Consider the following 16,648-nt stretch of genomic DNA (forward strand, 5'->3'; position numbering starts at 1 on the left):
CTTTCTCTAAATGTAGCCCTATTATATTTAGCTAATAAGTAGTAGAGATTCTCTCACATGGTCATCTCTGCAGCTTTCAAGGCTTTGCTCTTAACTCTCCTGGAATGTGACCCTATTCCCTGCTGCGGGAAAACCCCTCAAAGTCTTGAATAGTCTTCCCCATCCCCAAATCAACTTTCATTTCCTTGGAATTCCCACAGTGATGAGCCTATGTCTTACCCTTTCCTACCCTTGTGTTACTGATATTCATGAAACTGCTTCAGTTCTTTTCCTAGATTCCTTGAATCAAAGGCATTGTCCTATTGACTCTGGAACACTGACTACACGTAGTAGACTTAATGAATAATCCCTTGACTAGTACCAGCTGACACTATGAAAACACTGACCACTGGAAGAACACTGACAACCCCAAATACTCAGGTTCTTCTAAATATGATTCAGTAAATATTTATGGAATGCCAGTCTTACCTAGGCAACTCTGCCAAACGCTGCAGGACATACAAATGGAAAGCAGGGTCCCATCCTCCGGGGAGCACGCTGCGGTGGGAAAATCAGGAGAGAGCACAAAGAGGACCTGAATTCCACTGGAGGACCTGCCACTGGTAAATTACATGACCCTGAGCAACTCACTTCCAGTCAAGGGAGCAAGCTCTCAATTCTCTGTGAAGAACTATAAATGGAACCTATTTCACGGGTAAAAAACCTACCTCACAGAAAAAAGAAGAAAAGAGAAGAAAAGAATCGTGAGCACGCCCGGCCCAGAAGTAGGTACAAACCCCGCAGGGGCCGTCGTTTCTAACTGGGACAAAACGGCCTCTATTTCGAGAAAGCTGCGCCGAGCCCGGGATGACAGCTCCGGCGCGGGACCCGACGCGCAGGGACCTCTAGGCTGGCGGGCTTGGAGACTCGGTGGCATTAACTTCTTTCTTGCCACCAGGGCTGAACAAGGGCAGTCAACCGGTCGTCCAACCACTCCTGGAGCCGCCGCGTTCACGGACTCAGCGGGGCTAAGGTGGTGGTGGTGGCGCCCCGGAAGTGCGTCTCTTCTGCTTCCGGTTGGAATGCGGGCACTAGACGCCGGCGCAGGAGCCACTCCTGGTGTAGTTGAGGGGGGCGGGTGGGCCTGTGAGGGGCTGAGCCTGCGCCCCCGACCCCGGATCCTCGCTGGGTCCGCCTCTGAGTGACGCAGGGAGAGTGTCCTCCTTATAGCGTCGGCCGGAGGGGCGGCGACTTGCGCTCGAGTCCAAGGAAGTGGAAGCGGCCTCCAACGAAGCCAAGCCGTCTGAGGTAACGGAGAAGCGGCTTCCCCTTCGGCGTTGGCTCCGGGGCTCCCGAGAGACGCTGGCCGCTGCCCGGAGCCGCTGCAGGACTGGCGGGGGCTGCGCCGACTGTCCTGGGGGAGGCCCGGCGTCAGCCTCCTGAGGCCGCTCTTTCCCGGCTTTGCGCAGACAGCGCCCAGGCCGCGCGCCCTTAGACCGCGCCCGGTACTGCGGCTCGCACGGTGCTCGCGGGCGCGCGTGTTGGCGGTCCAGAGGCAGGGGCGGGCAGTAGTGTCCACTTTCCCGCCTCCGCCGGCGTTTGCTTTGCTGGCTGATGTTACCGCCGGGGAACCGGGCAGTCCAGGCTCAGAGAGGTCAGCATCTGTTGACATAAAAGCCCAGGAAGTGTGCCCACGCTTCCTGAGCCAGGTGGGCAAGGAGGTGCCGACCATCTGTGAGTAACGTGGCACCTTGGAAAGAATTCCAATGCCATTTCTGCTGGATCACCTCAGGGAAAGTGAGACTCACAAGGTTGTCCTCAGGCTCGCTTAGGGGACTAAGTGACACTTGAAGAAATGTAGTCAGCAGAATTTAATCACCACCAACTCCCATTTTCTCCTTCTTTGCAACTTGACAATTGGAGGAACATTTTGTGAACAAAGAGCAGTGTAATTTTTCCTAGGTCAAGTAAAGAGAAATTTGAAATACAGATACAAATCTTCAGCCCAATGTCCTTTATTCGTCTTGCAGAGAAATGTCAAGATGAATGTTGAGCAGCTACTTAATTGAGGGCTGTTTTTTGAAAAGAATAAGGCTCCATTTTCCCTAATTACTTTCCTTCTACTCTGGTCTCACTATTTCAGCTTTCCTGCCCATATTCATGTATTGAAAAGAAACACCTGAAATGTTACAGAAAGTGAAGGCTTCCATCTTCCCAAGAGGATGAAAGGTCATAGAAGTTGTACCCCCTTACTAAAGACAGAAGAGTAGGATGATATGTTAAAACTTAAGAGAATCTCAGAACATCCCCCTAATCCTTACTTGGCTTGGAGAGGATGAACTAGGAAGCACATCAATTAAATCTTTGGATAACCCCAAACATCTTGCAGCTAGTGGGTACTAATTTTCTTACCCACCAAACTTTCCTGATTATTTTTTTTAAAGACAGAGTCATTTATTGGCATTTATCGTCGATGAGCTGTCCTACATTCATCTGATTAATAGAAAGAAAGGGAGAGAAACAAGGGCCTGGCAGTTGATTTTTAAAGTTCATTTTTCTCTCATAATAAGTAGGAAGTCTTAAGGTTCATATGACTTTCTTATTGACATGCACTTTTCTTCTCACTTTAATACCTTAGGAAGAAGATCTTTCTATTGATTTTGTGCAGACCGACTTGGCCTCAATTTTCAAAGGTGGCGCTAGTGACGTGTCCAACATAGGAGCAGAATTGTTCCTAGAGCAGAATGATGACAGTAGATCTGAAGGTGGCTGAGTACTTGAACCCTCAGATCAGTACTCTGTGGGAGACCAAGGGACCTGTGACAGAGAGCTCCAGTCAGCACAAGAAGTGTGTCCCACAAACAGACAGCCTCAGTCCTGAGAGGTCTCACCTACACTTCCGAAGCTTCCTGTATCATGAAGCAGCTGGACCCCGTGAGGCTGTTGACCGGCTGCAGGAATTATGCCGTCAGTGGCTGAGGCCAGAGATTCATTCAAAAGAGCAGATCTTGGACCTGCTGGTGCTAGAGCAGTTCCTGACCATTCTGCCCAGGGACACCCAGACCCAGATAAAGAAGCACCATCTACAGAGTGTCGAGGAGGCTGTGGTCCTGGTAGAACACTTCACCAGGGAATCTGGTGAAACGGGGAATGGGGTGAGAAAGATTCCTGGGTAAAATGGGGTGAAGGTGGATATATTGGGGTTGGGGTAGTTAAATGAGAAATAAGATGAATTAGGTCACTGCTCTTTTGTTCCTTTAGGACATCTAAGGTGGGTCCTAAAAGTACAGACCTGCAGCAATAGTCAGTCCTCCACCGGTTTCAGAGATCTTGGCAGAGACTTCTCTGGCTTCAGGGAAGAATTTGCTTTTTGTGCTCTTTTGAGCCAGGGCGTGTTGAGGTTCATGATCCTAGTCTGGCCTTGCCAAGGAGATAGGTATAGAGTTCTTAGAAACAAACAAAAGGCAATAAGGAGTTGGAGAGGAAGGGACAGAGCCAAAAAAGGAGGAATTCCTGGAGACCAAAGGAGAATGAAGATAGTAAAGAAAAGGAGAAGCTACAAGACTAGGGGAAGATTGCCAAGTAAGAGAAAACATAGAAAGAAAACGGGGAAAGAGAGATTTGGAAATCCCAACAGCAGCTGAGGAGTAGTGTCCTCTGTACCATGGACCGGAGCCTCCACTGCCCTCCCTTCATGGTGGTTCCCTGGCTCTGCTGCTGAGCGGGGATCTGGGGTATGCCCCTGGGCAGGTGGCAGCATACCGGCTGGCTTCAGACCTGCTGTGCATACCGAGGTGGGGGGGCATATTTTGTGTCAAAATCATTTGGAGAAAGGTTGCAGCCATGATTCTTTCCTCTTGCTTTTTTTCTCCATTTCATCCATATGGAAAATCATGTTGACAAGATTCCTTAAATCTTTTGAGAAAACTGGAAGACAGGAAACCACCAAGGCAGGGGTCTAAGTTGGGAAAGAAAGCCTGTCAAGGCAGCATGAGAACAGGTGGCTGGTGTAACCCTGCTAGTGGTCTGAGCTGGGTTGTATGCAGAGGGTTGGGGGCTGCTGTCTTGGGGTGCTGGCAGTAGCCACAGCTTTTTTCCTTTTATTCCAGTTTTCCCAGATTTTGTGGCTAGCTCTTTGTGGAAAATTGGTGGCCCAGTATCTCTTTAAGTCTTTTTGTCATTTCCTTTATTGTCTTCCACCTCCTACAGTCTGTACTCTGCTTTTTCCTCCCTCTACCACCAACCCCCAAACAAACATGAATGCTCTGGTAACAAGGATGGGGATTATTTCTAGGTTGCAGTCCACAAGCTGGGAGAGGAAGCAGTGTTCTTGGGAGAAACAGCAGAGGCCCCAGGCTTCAAGCTGAAGCCAGCAGAGTCGCAGCCACTGGGCATGTCCCAGGATGAAGAATTTTGGAATACACACCAGGGTCTACAGGAACCACTGAGCAGAAATACTCACAAAGAAACTGAGCCCATATGTGAGAGGGGTAAGGAGCTTCATGTAATTTTCCTTCTCCTGGGAGCTGTGACAGTGATTTGTTAAGCCAGAATGTGTGAACACCTTCTGGGTACCCTGCCCTGTGGACCTACAAGTGCAGCCACATTAGCAATTATGATGCCCCTCAGGTGGCGATAGAATAGATCACGTGGGTGAAGGTGCAGGTTGGCCTAAGGTACAGAAATCTCCAAACCACAGATTCCTGGTAATAACATCGTGAACTCAGTTTCTTAGAAAGGTCGGATCTGCTTCATCCTCATAAAATATAGGAGTTGGGATTAGAAATGGGTTGTCAGTGGCAGGATGTGAAGAGAGTTGTGTACCAGGAAAAAAATAAAAAGTGATTAAAAAAAAAAACCTGTATCTCCTGCTGTACACTGGAGTCCCTGAGTACGTCATTTTCAAAAACATTTAATCTTTGCCTAACTCTGAACAGTTTATGTCATGAGAGGAAAATAAAAGGAGTTTTTCCTTTATTAATTTTGCTTATGAAAACTGGGGAACCTGTTTTAGAGACTGGTAGATACTTGGTTTTTATTTACAGTGAGATGTCCATTTTTGGGCACCACACACACTTGTAAAAGTGTCTCATCTCACCTGAATGAATCGGGATCTTCAGTATTTTAGAAATGAGCTTTGGACGTTCAAAGGCAAGTGAGAGAAATTTCCTCTGGCTCTTCCATCCACAGCTGTGCCTGCTCACCAGATCCTAGCCTCTCCTGAACAGACAAACACCAAAGACTGGACTGTGGCACCTGAGGTCTTCTTGCCTGAGTCCCAGGTGAGCTGTGCTTTCCAGCTTTTTAGGGCTGCCTCCCTGCTGCCCGTGATTCACACTGCCCAGCAGGTGCTCAGAGGTATTAGTCAAGGTGTTCCCCAGGACTTTGGGCACCTGTTTACTGATCTATTGCCTCCTTCCTTTCCGCTTAGATTTTAAAAAATCAAGAGGTGTTAATTCCATTGTGCTTGGCCTACCATGCAGTTCATGGGCCAGATGGTTCAGCAACATGTATAGAGGCATATATTGAGCTGAAGCCCATTTTCTTCTTTAGAACTTGTTGACATTTGAAGAAGTGGCCATGTATTTTTCCCAGGAAGAATGGGAATTACTGGATCCCACTCAGAAGGCCCTCTACAATGATGTAATGCAAGAAAACTATGAGACTGTCATCTCTCTAGGTAAAGATTCTCCCCTTCCCTTTGCATAGGAATTGAGTAATCTTCATGTTCTTAGCTTACTGGGAATGCACCTGCCGTGAGAGGGTCTTTGTTCCAGTAGCTGTTTGGTTCTCAACTAGGTGGAGTGGGCAGGGAAAAGTGTATCCAGATCACCAGGGACCTTTTTTCATGTGCACATACTCATTCTTTATTCTGAATCTTGATCCCTCCTTCTGTCTTTCCCTCCAGATTTCTCTTATGTTTCTCATCTTCATAAAGGACACCACCGTTCACCCAATATTTCAGGTCAGAAAACTTGTGGTCATCCTTTATACCAATCTTGTCATACCCTGCTAGTTCTAATGCAGTACTAGTCCTCTTGTCTCCAGCTTCACAGTGTAACCTGAGTCCAGCCAAGTCTCAGCCTCCTGTGCCATTAGCATTGTAGTGTAAGCCAGTGGCATCTCTAACAAGGGCCACCTCAGTACTTTTAACTGGCACTCCTGCCACCACTCCTCCCCTCCTACAATCTGTTTTCTACAAAACAGCCAGAGTCTTTTAAAAACATGATCACATCATGACATTTCTTGCATCAAAGCCTTACTGTGACTTCACACGTTGAGAATAAATCCAGACTCCTTACTGAGGTTCCCAGGACCCTTCTTTTTCTGGCCCCGTCTCACCCCTCTGCACTTACTTCCTGCCACTCCTGCCCTGCTCAGTTCTCTCTAGCCACACTAGTCTTCTTGCTGTTGAACTTACCAGTCTCATTTATACCTTTGCATTTCCTTTACCTGGCACACTGGACTCTGAGTACTGTATTTTCCAACACCTTTAATTTTTGTCCAACTAGAACTATTCATATCATGTAAGGAAAAAACCAGGATTTCCTTTTATCAACTTCACTGGTGAAAACTGAGGAGCGTCAACTGAGGAACTTGTTGGAGGAGCTAGTAGAAACTTGATTCTTATTTAAAATGAGAAAGCCACTTCTAGGTACCAGGTAACACTTGTGAAGATATCCCATCTCTACTGAAAGAATCAGGATCGTCTACAATTTAGAAATGAGCCTAGAATAATCAAAGGCAGAAGGGAGAGAAATTTCCTCTGGCTGTTCCACCCGCAGCTGTGCCTGCTCACCAGATCCTAGCCTCTCCTGAGCAGACAGACACCAAGGACTGGACTGTGGCACCTGAGCTCTTCTTGCCTGAGTCCCAGGTGAGCTGTGCTTGCCAGCTCTTCAGGGCTGCCTTTCCCTGCTGTGTGTGACCCATACTGCCCAGCAGATGCTCAGAGGCATGTAGGCCCAGATGCTCCCTTTGGGGAACTGGGCACCTCCCAGGGTATTTGCTGATCCATTGCTTCCTTCCTTTCTGCCTTCTCACTTTAAAAAAATGAACTGCTATTAATTCCTTTAGTGACTGGCCTACCATGCAGTTCATGGCAGAGAATGAAGGACCTCTTCTGTATTAGCAAGTACTGAGCCAAAACCCATTCTCCTCTTTAGAGCTTGTTAACATTTGAAGAAGTGGCCATGTATTTTTCCCAGGAAGAATGGGAGTTACTGGATCCCATTCAGAACGCCCTCTGTAGTGATGTAATGCAAGAAAACTATGAGACTGTCATCTCTCTAGGTAAAGATTCTCCCCTTTGCATAGGAGTTGAGTAATCTGTCATGTTCTTAAGTTACTGGGAATGCACCTGCCGTGAGTCTTTGTTCCAGTAGCTGTTTGGTTCTCAACTAGGTGGTGTGGGCAGGTAAAAGGTGTATCCAGATCACCAAAGTCCTTTATCCAAATACACATTACTTATCCTATATAGAATTGATGTCTTCTTCCCAACAAACTTGTTCTTACATCTCTCTCATCTCCATAAGAGGTGTCCCCACTCATCCAATTGCTCAGAGCAAGAAACAGTCATCCTTTCCCTCGATCTTGCCGTAACACCCCACGAAATCTAACACAATGCTCTTGGCTCCACCTTCACAGTATAGCCTGTGCAGTCTGATTGCATCTCAACCTCTTGTGCTGTTAGCATCCTGGCCTTAGCCAGCACTGTCTCTATCGAAGACCACCTCAGTACTTTCTGACTGCCACTCCGAGCCACCACACTGGCTCTCCCAGTCTCTTTTCTGTGTGGCAGCCGGAGTTTTAAAAACCTGATCAGATCATGACTTTTTCTGTTTCACAACCTAGAGATAATTTCTCAAGAAGTTCAGAATATATCCAAATTCCTTACTGAGGTATCCAGAACCTTCTAAGATCTGGTTACTCCTCACCAACCTGCTGTTGTCTCTGGCCACTTGTGCCCTTGCTCAGTCCTCTTTATTTACACTGGTCATTTTGTTGTTTCAGGAACTTGCCTTGCTCATTTCTTCTTTCCCTTTCCCTCTACCTGGCATACTTGTCAGCCACATGGCAAAACTCACTTTAGGGTTCTACTCAGATACCACTTTCTCAAAGAGGCTTGTATAACCTTATCTAAAATAGCTTCACAGGAGCAGATTTTTAAATGCTCTCTTACCCAGCTTTAGTTTTCTTCAAAACCTTGATCACTTCCTGACATTTTGTTTATTGATGTTTATTGTTTCACTCTGCACTGGAAGATAGCTCCATGAGCTCAGGGGACTTGGCTTATTAAGCACAGTATCTCTAGCACATAGAGAGTGCCCAGAGCACCATCACCACTCAGTATAAATTTATTAAATGACTGGGTGATAAATACTTTCCATACTTGGTAATATGGTTTAGAGAAAGTCCATTAAGTGATTCTGGCCTGTTTCCTCCACTTGAATGTGAACCAGTGAGCTATGGGAGTGGTAGAAATCTCTCCTGGTCATGTATCTGGTGCTTAAGAGCCAAGTTGAAAGTTGCTGTAATTATAATGGGAATCACGTGTGTATCTGATACTCATTCAACCCACTGACCTTCATGTTGGCTCCTTCAGACTTGGTCTTATCCAGTACGTAGCCTCCTAAAAGCTAATAGGACCAGCCTGTATTTCCTGCAGCCTTAGGAGTTTGGTTCCACCTTAGTAGAATATGGGGTATTCTTTTTTTTTTTTTTAATTTTTACTCTTTTTTTCGGGGGGGTGGTAATTAGATTGGTTGGTTGGTTGGTTGGTTGGTTGATTGGTTTATTTTTGGAGGAGGTACTGTGGATTGAACCCAGGACTTTGTGCATGCTAAGCATGCAATCCACCACTTGAGCTATACCCTACCCGCTATGGGGTATGCTTATTAGCAGAAGATGGGGAATTTGCACTGGATTCCTATACCCCCATATCCTTTTCATTGGTCCAGTTTAGGTTTATTTCTCAGTCTGCACTTTGCATATCCACCCCTTAATGTAGTATATTATAAACCTGATACCAGATATAAGAGTACCCATTTAACCACTTGGGGTTGCAGTCTGTTAAAGTATCCTTTGGTCTTCCTGAAATATTCTGGAATTAGTGGACCATTGTTAAGTTATAAGTCCTTGATCTCAGTTTTTCCACTTCACAGCATTATTTGTGCTCCCCAAACCTAAAGTGATCTCCTGTCTAGAGCAAGGGGAAGAGCCGTGGATTCAAAGATCCCTGGAGGTCAGAGAGAGTTCTGAACTGCCTCCAGGTAAGTACACCATGGAAAGAGGGGAAATGCCTTGACAGGAACCTTTCCAAGTGCTTACCATTTTATGATTCTTCCTATCTGTTTCTTTTTTTTTTTTAAATTAGTGTTCATTCTTTTATTTTTCCTCTTCATTACTGTGGTTTTCTTGCTCTGCCATATGGTTAGCCATTTTCTATGTTTATTCCAACAGGGCTAAAGCTCAAAAATGACACTGAAAATCTTCAGCCTATTAGTTTTTCTGACTTAGAAATACAAGCACCAGTAGATGTACTATCAAAAAAGTCCAGATTGAAAGTTTCCCAGAAAACAATGGGCAAAGAAAATCATGGTGATGTGCACAGGGTGGGGAAATGGCACCGAGATTTTCCAGTGAAGAAAAAAAAGAAACTTTCAACCTGGAAGCAAGAGCTGCTGAAACTTATGAATCGTCACAAAAAGGAACGTGCAGGAGAGAAGCCTTTTAAATGCCAGGAATGTGGGAAAAGCTTCAGAGTTAGCTCTGACCTTATTAAGCACCAAAGAATTCACACTGAAGAGAAACCATATAAATGTCAACAGTGTGATAAGAGGTTTAGATGGAGTTCAGATCTTAATAAGCATTTAACAACACACCAAGGAATAAAACCATATAAATGCTCATGGTGTGGGAAAAGCTTCAGTCAAAATACAAACCTCCACACGCACCAAAGAACTCACACTGGAGAGAAGCCCTTTACGTGTCATGAATGTGGAAAAAAATTCAGTCAGAATTCCCACCTTATTAAACACCGGAGAACTCACACAGGCGAGCAGCCTTACACCTGTGGCACATGCAGGAGGAACTTCAGCAGGCGCTCAAGCCTCCTGAGACACCAGAAACTCCACCAGTAAAGGGAAGCTTGTTTAGTGTCCTCAGTCTGAGAAAATTCACCAAATGAAGTGTGACTCTAAAGTTATGAGAAATACAAAATTATGAAGCATGAAGAATTTTTCATCAGTGAAATTTTTCATCATGAAAATTTGGGGATATAAACATATTTCACAGAAGGAATCAAGGTTGACTCTGCAGGGGATGCTTTAGTAGTTGTACTGCTTACTGCTTTTACTAAAAACTTTCAGAGAATTCCTTAGCAGGAGAGGTGTCCTAAGGATATTCTGAGTGAAGGGAAAAGCTGTTTTGGGATTGTATTTGGCAAAATAGCAAATTCAGTTTCAAATAGTAGATGTAGCCACGAATTCATCAATCTTCTGTGGTCATAGAGGTGAACGTTGTTGGTTCACATTGATCTCGCCAGCCATTCTTAAATGTACATACAGACATTTGAAGCATGGTCTTCCAAAACAAAAAGCAATAATATGCATGTTTAATTGCATACCATTGTCTTCCAGGTTTACCAATTTCAATAATCTCCTGGGGCAGACATGAATTCTAATATAAACCTTTCCAAGAACCAAGCTGGATTTTCTTACTCTCTGATCACTGGACACTGTTCACAAATTTGGACATTGTTTGAGTTCCTTCTTTAGCTTTTTGGCAGTTTTAGCTCTTGAATCCTATAGTACAATTTTTGCTGTGATGAAATCATATTTTAGCTTCACCAGTAGAATTTACCAGATGAATTAATCACTGTTTTATGCCTCTGGTGGTGGATGGAAAAAAGAAACCACCTCTAAAAAGTAGATAATATGGAAACAGGTTGGAATCTTTAGCCATGTAAAGAATTTTCTGCAGTAAAAGAAACTAGACTTTGCTTACGACACAATGTCAGTTGGAGAAAACAGCCATAAAAATGAGCACTTTTATGAGGCCTAAATGGAAACTAATGGGAATTCAGGATCAACTTCTCAGGTTTTTGTCTGTTTGCATTTTAATTTGGTTTTTGTTATTAACTACAAGAGAGGATCTAGAGTGTGTGCTGCACCAGGATCATGTGGTTCACTCGGTGATCTGGGAATCCAGTGAGCTGGAGACCAGGTTTCCAAAAGGGAAGATTTGGGAACTGATGCTGAGTGGCAGACAGGGATGGGCAAATGCACGTCTGTAGGGGTTGACTTGCACTGCAGCTGTTAGGCACAGGTCATCCTGTCTGTTTTCTCCATCGTGGCATTTAACAGCAGCCTTATGTTACAAATTTGAGAGACTGCTGAAAATCTCTAGGCTGTGGATTTTTCTTGTAACTCACTCTTTTATCTACACTACTGATTCAGATGTGTTCCAGCTAGAGCGTTTGGGTATAATCAGGAAAGGAGTTAATTTATCTCTTCCAAATCTCATACTTTATAAACAGCGAAGTTAGGGCTCAGAGAGATACAGAGGCCTGTTGAGACCCCATAGCTTGTGGGTCTGTTGGCTGTCACTTAGCTTCATCAGTCAGGATGGAAGGCAGGATTAGCAGGACTGATTTGTGTGCTATCCCTGCACAGCCAGCCTGCATGTTGTTTTGTATCTATTTCTAGCTTGTAAAACATTCTTGTTTTCTTGTTTCCTTAATGAAACTCTCTTAAATCTCTATTTTCCCTATAAAGTAGAGATAACACTTAACTCAGGGTTTCTCTGGGGATTAGAGGGATTGATAAAGAAAAAACATGTAACAGTCTGGCCAACAGTTCGGTCTTAATTAGTGTATATTCCCTTCCTTTTCCCTGGGTCCCCGGTGATACGTTGGGTGGACTGACTACTTTCGAGAAGCAGATGCATTTGTGGCTATTGCAGCTTCTTCCAGAAGCTGAGCACTGGTGGTGGTGTTTTGCTCAGTTGTTTCAGTGCTTGGCCTCAGTGCTTTATGGTGTAAGTCACCTGAGCTGTTGGTCTGGGCTCTCAGCAGGATTTCATTTTCTTCCCTAAGATGAACTACCAAGTATTATTTCTTAAGCACAGCCAGCTCGGAAGCTCTGGTCTGCACATCTCTTACCCAGCACCCTCAGCCTTACACCCCTGGGACTCTGTCTCTTTTCCCAAGACATACTTGTGGATTTCTTGCTGGTAATACATCCATTCATTCAGTTTAATGAGGGACTACTATGTGCCCAGGTACTCTTCTAAACTAAGGCTATAGTAGTGGATAAGGAGACAAAAATGTATATCCTCATGAAGCTTGTATCCTAGTGAACAGTAAAAGGGTGTGGTTGTAGGTTTTTGCTCCTTTCAAAGAGTTAGATAGGGTCCTGAGATAGTTTTGAGCAATGGGTTGTGAACAGAAGTCTCACTTCTGGGCTGAAACATTTATTTCTTGGTGGAGGACTCTCTACTGCTGTCTCTTCCTGCCTCAGTCATGTAAACACACAGAGATCAAAGTGGTCAGAATGCTGAGCCCCCACAGTGCTGAGAGGGGTATCTATTCTGGAGAGTCCCCTGACCTATAATGGACTTTGTGGGAAAGAGAAATAAACTTTTGTTGGGTTAAATCACTCAGATGTTGGTGCTGTGTGTTTCTGCAGCATAACCGGGCCTGTCTTAATAGGGCCGGCTCTTCTGCTTAGAGCTCAGGAACCTTCTCTTTTTCATTTCACCTGGCTTTTGGCCCTCAGAAGAGATTTGTTTTCCTCTGTGTGCTCCACTGAGCTGATGTAGCACTGACGGGAACCCTTAGAAGCTTCCAAGACTGTGGGTGATAGGAAAGAAAGACTGATTGCTTACCTGGGACAAATCCTGAAGAGGTCAGTTGTTGAAATGGCCAAGACAATGATCTCTTCCTCCCTCTCCGGCCTTACGCCACTTCCTCATCTTTGTCCCACTCTGTCCCACAGCTCCACGTGCAGAAAACGAGTTTCTACTGATCAGTGGGTTAAGGAGAGTGTACGGGTTGCTTTCCATTTCTCTTTTTGGTACAGGAGACTTCAAGGAATGGTTTATTAAATACCTCAGTTGTACATCTGTGAGTTGTGCCTCAAAAAACAGGATGCAAGTCACCAAATTTCCCCAGATTCATGTAGAGAGGAAGGTGGCTTCTCTTCCTGGACCAAAAGGTGACAGTTGGGATGAAACTTGGGCAGGAAAGGAGGAGCAGGACCCTCCCGTTGGGGAATGAGAGACCTCCAGTGGGAAATCCTAGCTACTCAGCAGCACAACATCTTACTACTCCGTGTGTTTGGGTCATGGGATGGATGTGTGGAAGTGGGAAGAAGGCATTTCTGTACGTTGTCACAGAGGTGAGAGCAGATTACTAAAACAACAGCCTAAAATTAAAACTGTTGAGGCTTAGTTTTAGTGGAATCTGAGACACAACCCTACATTCAGCCTCAAACATTAGAATTAAAGTTGTTAACTAATGTGACCTCCATAACCAGATGATTTCTAGGACAAACCAGAAGGTGCTTTGTTTTAGTGTGTCACTTAACAGCCTTACAGGGGCTCCAGGGTTGGTTCTGAGAATTGGATCACTGACCTAGTCTAGTCCCCAAGTCCTCGATCCCTTCTCCGCACTGGTCTCGGTGGCCCCAGTCCTGAGACCATCCATACCCAGAGTTCTCCTCACTAAGCTGACTATAACCTCATACTGATCTTGAGACCCTTAGCTGTCTTTTAACCAGAGAAGAACTGGGATAAAACTGAAACAGCTAGGGTTTCTAACAGGTTTTGAAACTTACGAGAATGGTGTTTAATTTTCCTAGAGAGCTTGAGAGGAAGAATGTAAGCAGCTTTTTCTGTTGAACTGTACAGTTGGGATAACGTGAAAGGTTTGAACACCATAAAGAATTTTCCAAACATTCGTTGAGTCCATCTGGTGACAGGTGTATGTGAGCACTTTCTCATTTCCTGGCTCGTTCCCAGTCAGGTGTAATGGATTAAGGTTGCCTGTTACTTTTCTCTTAGGAGCTTTTCCTCTACTCCTCACAGTGGATTACTTGCTAAAGGTCTCTTGTTCTTTCTGTGGGATAATGCTTATACAGAGTCTCTGAAGTGCCCTCAGTAGGAAATCAAGCCTTACCCACGCTCTGTTTCTAAGGTTCTTCCCAAAGAAGTACAAAAATATATTGCTGTTGCTGAATCTGTTCCACACTTGTCACTTTTCTAGTTTCTTCCTTTGGTTTCAGTGGGGAGCAAGGCTGGAGCACTTTTGGAAGCATCTGCCGACCTTGATGTCTATGTGTAGGGTTTCCTTTGTGTGTGAATCTCCACTGCCCAGTGATCCCCGGCTGTACTGAAGTGCCTTCTGCAGGCAAGCGTCTGTAAGGCTTTCCTCCTGTGTGACTCACTCCTGTCTGATCACTCCTGCACTGCACTTAAAGCAGCTCTTGTGAGAGGAATTATACAAGCAAGCTCTTGTCTTTCACTCAGTCTCAGACTTAGGAGAGCTATCAGAATCACTTCCCATTTCCACCACAGTAGGATGGTGAATCTCGTGTTGCACAGGCCTAAGCACTAACACAAAAGTGTAAGGTTAATAGTATTTGAATATGCTGCACTTTTAGGGAAAAACTTAGTAAGAAATCTTTCTGTTGAATTTTTTCAACCATGAATATAATACTTACAGCATCATAATTTTTACACTAAGCATTTGTCCATGACTGGTACAAACACTTAATGTTTGAAAGCTTTTGAAAAACCTAAAAACTAAAGGATCATTAATGTTTATGAAGAGACAAGTCAGATATTTTTAACTTTAAAACAATCTTTTTAAAAATGTTAGTAGCATAAGGAATAATAATTACTTACACAGAAGAGTTAGGGAAATGTTTTCCCTATATTTCCTTCATCCTATAACTATGGTGAGTAAGCATTACCCAGCATCAAAGCTGTTTAACCTCCTTAAAGGAGAAGCTCATATTTCCAATGTTACTCTTTGAGTTCAGAGGCACTTCTATAGTATCCTCTGGATCTCTCCAGAGCTCCCACATTTTGAAATCCAAGCTTGCAGAAGGGCTTTCTCTTCCCTTGACCTTTACTCCTATAGCAGTCAGGTCTGCCCTTGCCACTCTGAGCACTGAGTTAATTCCCTTCATAGCACGTGTCACAAGGTAGAGTTCTTTGATTTGTTTACTTGTTTTGGTCTGAGCCCATTAGAATGGAAGCATCAGGAGGGCAGCGGCTGTGTCTGAATTGTGTAGCCTTGAATCTTCACTGTCAAACACAAGAGATAACAAAATATGTAATAAAAACAAAAATGAAAAAACAACCCTTGAACAACACACAGTGGGTTAGGGGTACTGACTCCCTCACAGTCAGAAATCCACATATAACTTTACAGTTAGCCCTCTGGATCTGTGGTGCTGCACCTACAGCCTTGACTAACCATGCACCATGTAGTACTATAGTACCTATTTATTGAAAAGTCCGTGTGTAAGTGGACCCGCACACTTCAAACCCATGCTCTTCAAGGGTCAACTTACATCAAGAAGGAAAACCTGCCATGGTCTCCTGAGCATCAGCATTGGTTACTCAGAGCACCCCGTGGCCCAGCAGTCTTCCTTCTTCAGGTATTAAGTGCTTGGCAGATGTGTAATGGCTACGAGTCCTGGTCTTGTTCTTTACTGGGAGAGAGGGAAGAGAAGAGCAAGCAGGTCCTCTGAAGGGATGCAAAGAGGATTCATATGTTGGGACACTGGAATGTTGAAGGCTATCATTCTGTCTGCAGGGATGTTCCAGCGTGGAGCTTAGGGAGTTTCACCCTGGAAAAGGAAGTCTGGATTCCATGGGCGCCCCAGGAAAGGCATCTCCACTCAGGTTACCTCTCCTCCCAGCACCCACCCCCACCACGTCTGCTCTCCAGCACTTGCCAATAGCAAAGGCCTGAATAACCACACAGACCTAGGGGTCTTGCAGGCACTTGGCACCTCTCTTCCCATGGGCTCTCTCAACACTGAGGCAGTCTGGTCTGTCAGTGGGTCCCAAACTTGTAGACAGGAGCACAGTGAGATACGCAGAGCTATTCCATGAAAAAAATATTCTGCTCCCAAGTAAATCGGGGACAATGGGTTAAAGTCAATGTTTTGTTATAGGAGGACTTCTCAGTATATATGGTAATTGTACAGTATAATCTCTGGGTCAAGGGAGAGGTGTATAAGCATGTGGTGATTGTCAGCCTTATGTGATCGTTGTGGTGGGGGTGGTGTATGTGACATTTACACCTAACATCTCTCAGACAGCTTTGTGGAACACCAGTTTGGAAAGCACTGACCTAGTTCATCTTTTCACCGTTATGGGAACTGAGAGACTGTCTGAATTAGTGGAACAAAACTATCTGCCACACCACCTGACTCACAATTAAATGCCCTTTCCTGCACACTACAGATCCTCTTGGGTAGTGGGTCAGCATTGCCATTAAACATTAGGAAGTTCAGGTCCCATGGTTAAATACTGCGGGCACAGTAGAACTAGTATCCAGTACCCATTCACCCTCTTTCTAAGAGAGGACTTGGGGACTTCTCTCTGGCAATGGCCCAGCCAAAGAATTTGTTTCTCCATGGTAAATGGCAGC

At 44.8% G+C, this 16,648-nt stretch overlaps 2 protein-coding genes across 2 annotated transcripts in view; both read left to right on the top strand.

Moving 5' to 3' along the window:
- Positions 1-1,065: 1,065 nt before the first annotated feature.
- The window catches only part of LOC102506718 (zinc finger protein 75D), a 34,604-nt gene continuing 19,021 nt past the window's right edge, over positions 1,066-16,648 (top strand). The window contains 6 exon segments of the mRNA XM_032461118.1: positions 1,066-1,287; positions 2,618-3,134; positions 4,274-4,469; positions 5,170-5,261; positions 5,533-5,659; positions 9,144-9,251. Of these exon segments, the coding sequence (XP_032317009.1) occupies positions 2,724-3,134; positions 4,274-4,469; positions 5,170-5,261; positions 5,533-5,659; positions 9,144-9,251 (934 nt within the window). The 5' untranslated portion in view covers positions 1,066-1,287; positions 2,618-2,723.
- LOC116657659 (zinc finger protein 75A) lies at positions 6,273-12,642 on the top strand. The gene is made up of 2 exons (XM_032461149.1): positions 6,273-6,285; positions 9,442-12,642. Exon 2 carries the CDS (start codon positions 9,561-9,563, stop codon positions 10,119-10,121), a length of 561 nt encoding a protein of 186 aa, XP_032317040.1. The 5' UTR covers positions 6,273-6,285; positions 9,442-9,560; the 3' UTR covers positions 10,122-12,642.

This window comes from Camelus ferus, chromosome 18 (assembly GCF_009834535.1).
Source record: "Camelus ferus isolate YT-003-E chromosome 18, BCGSAC_Cfer_1.0, whole genome shotgun sequence".
Lineage (NCBI taxonomy): Eukaryota > Metazoa > Chordata > Mammalia > Artiodactyla > Camelidae > Camelus > Camelus ferus.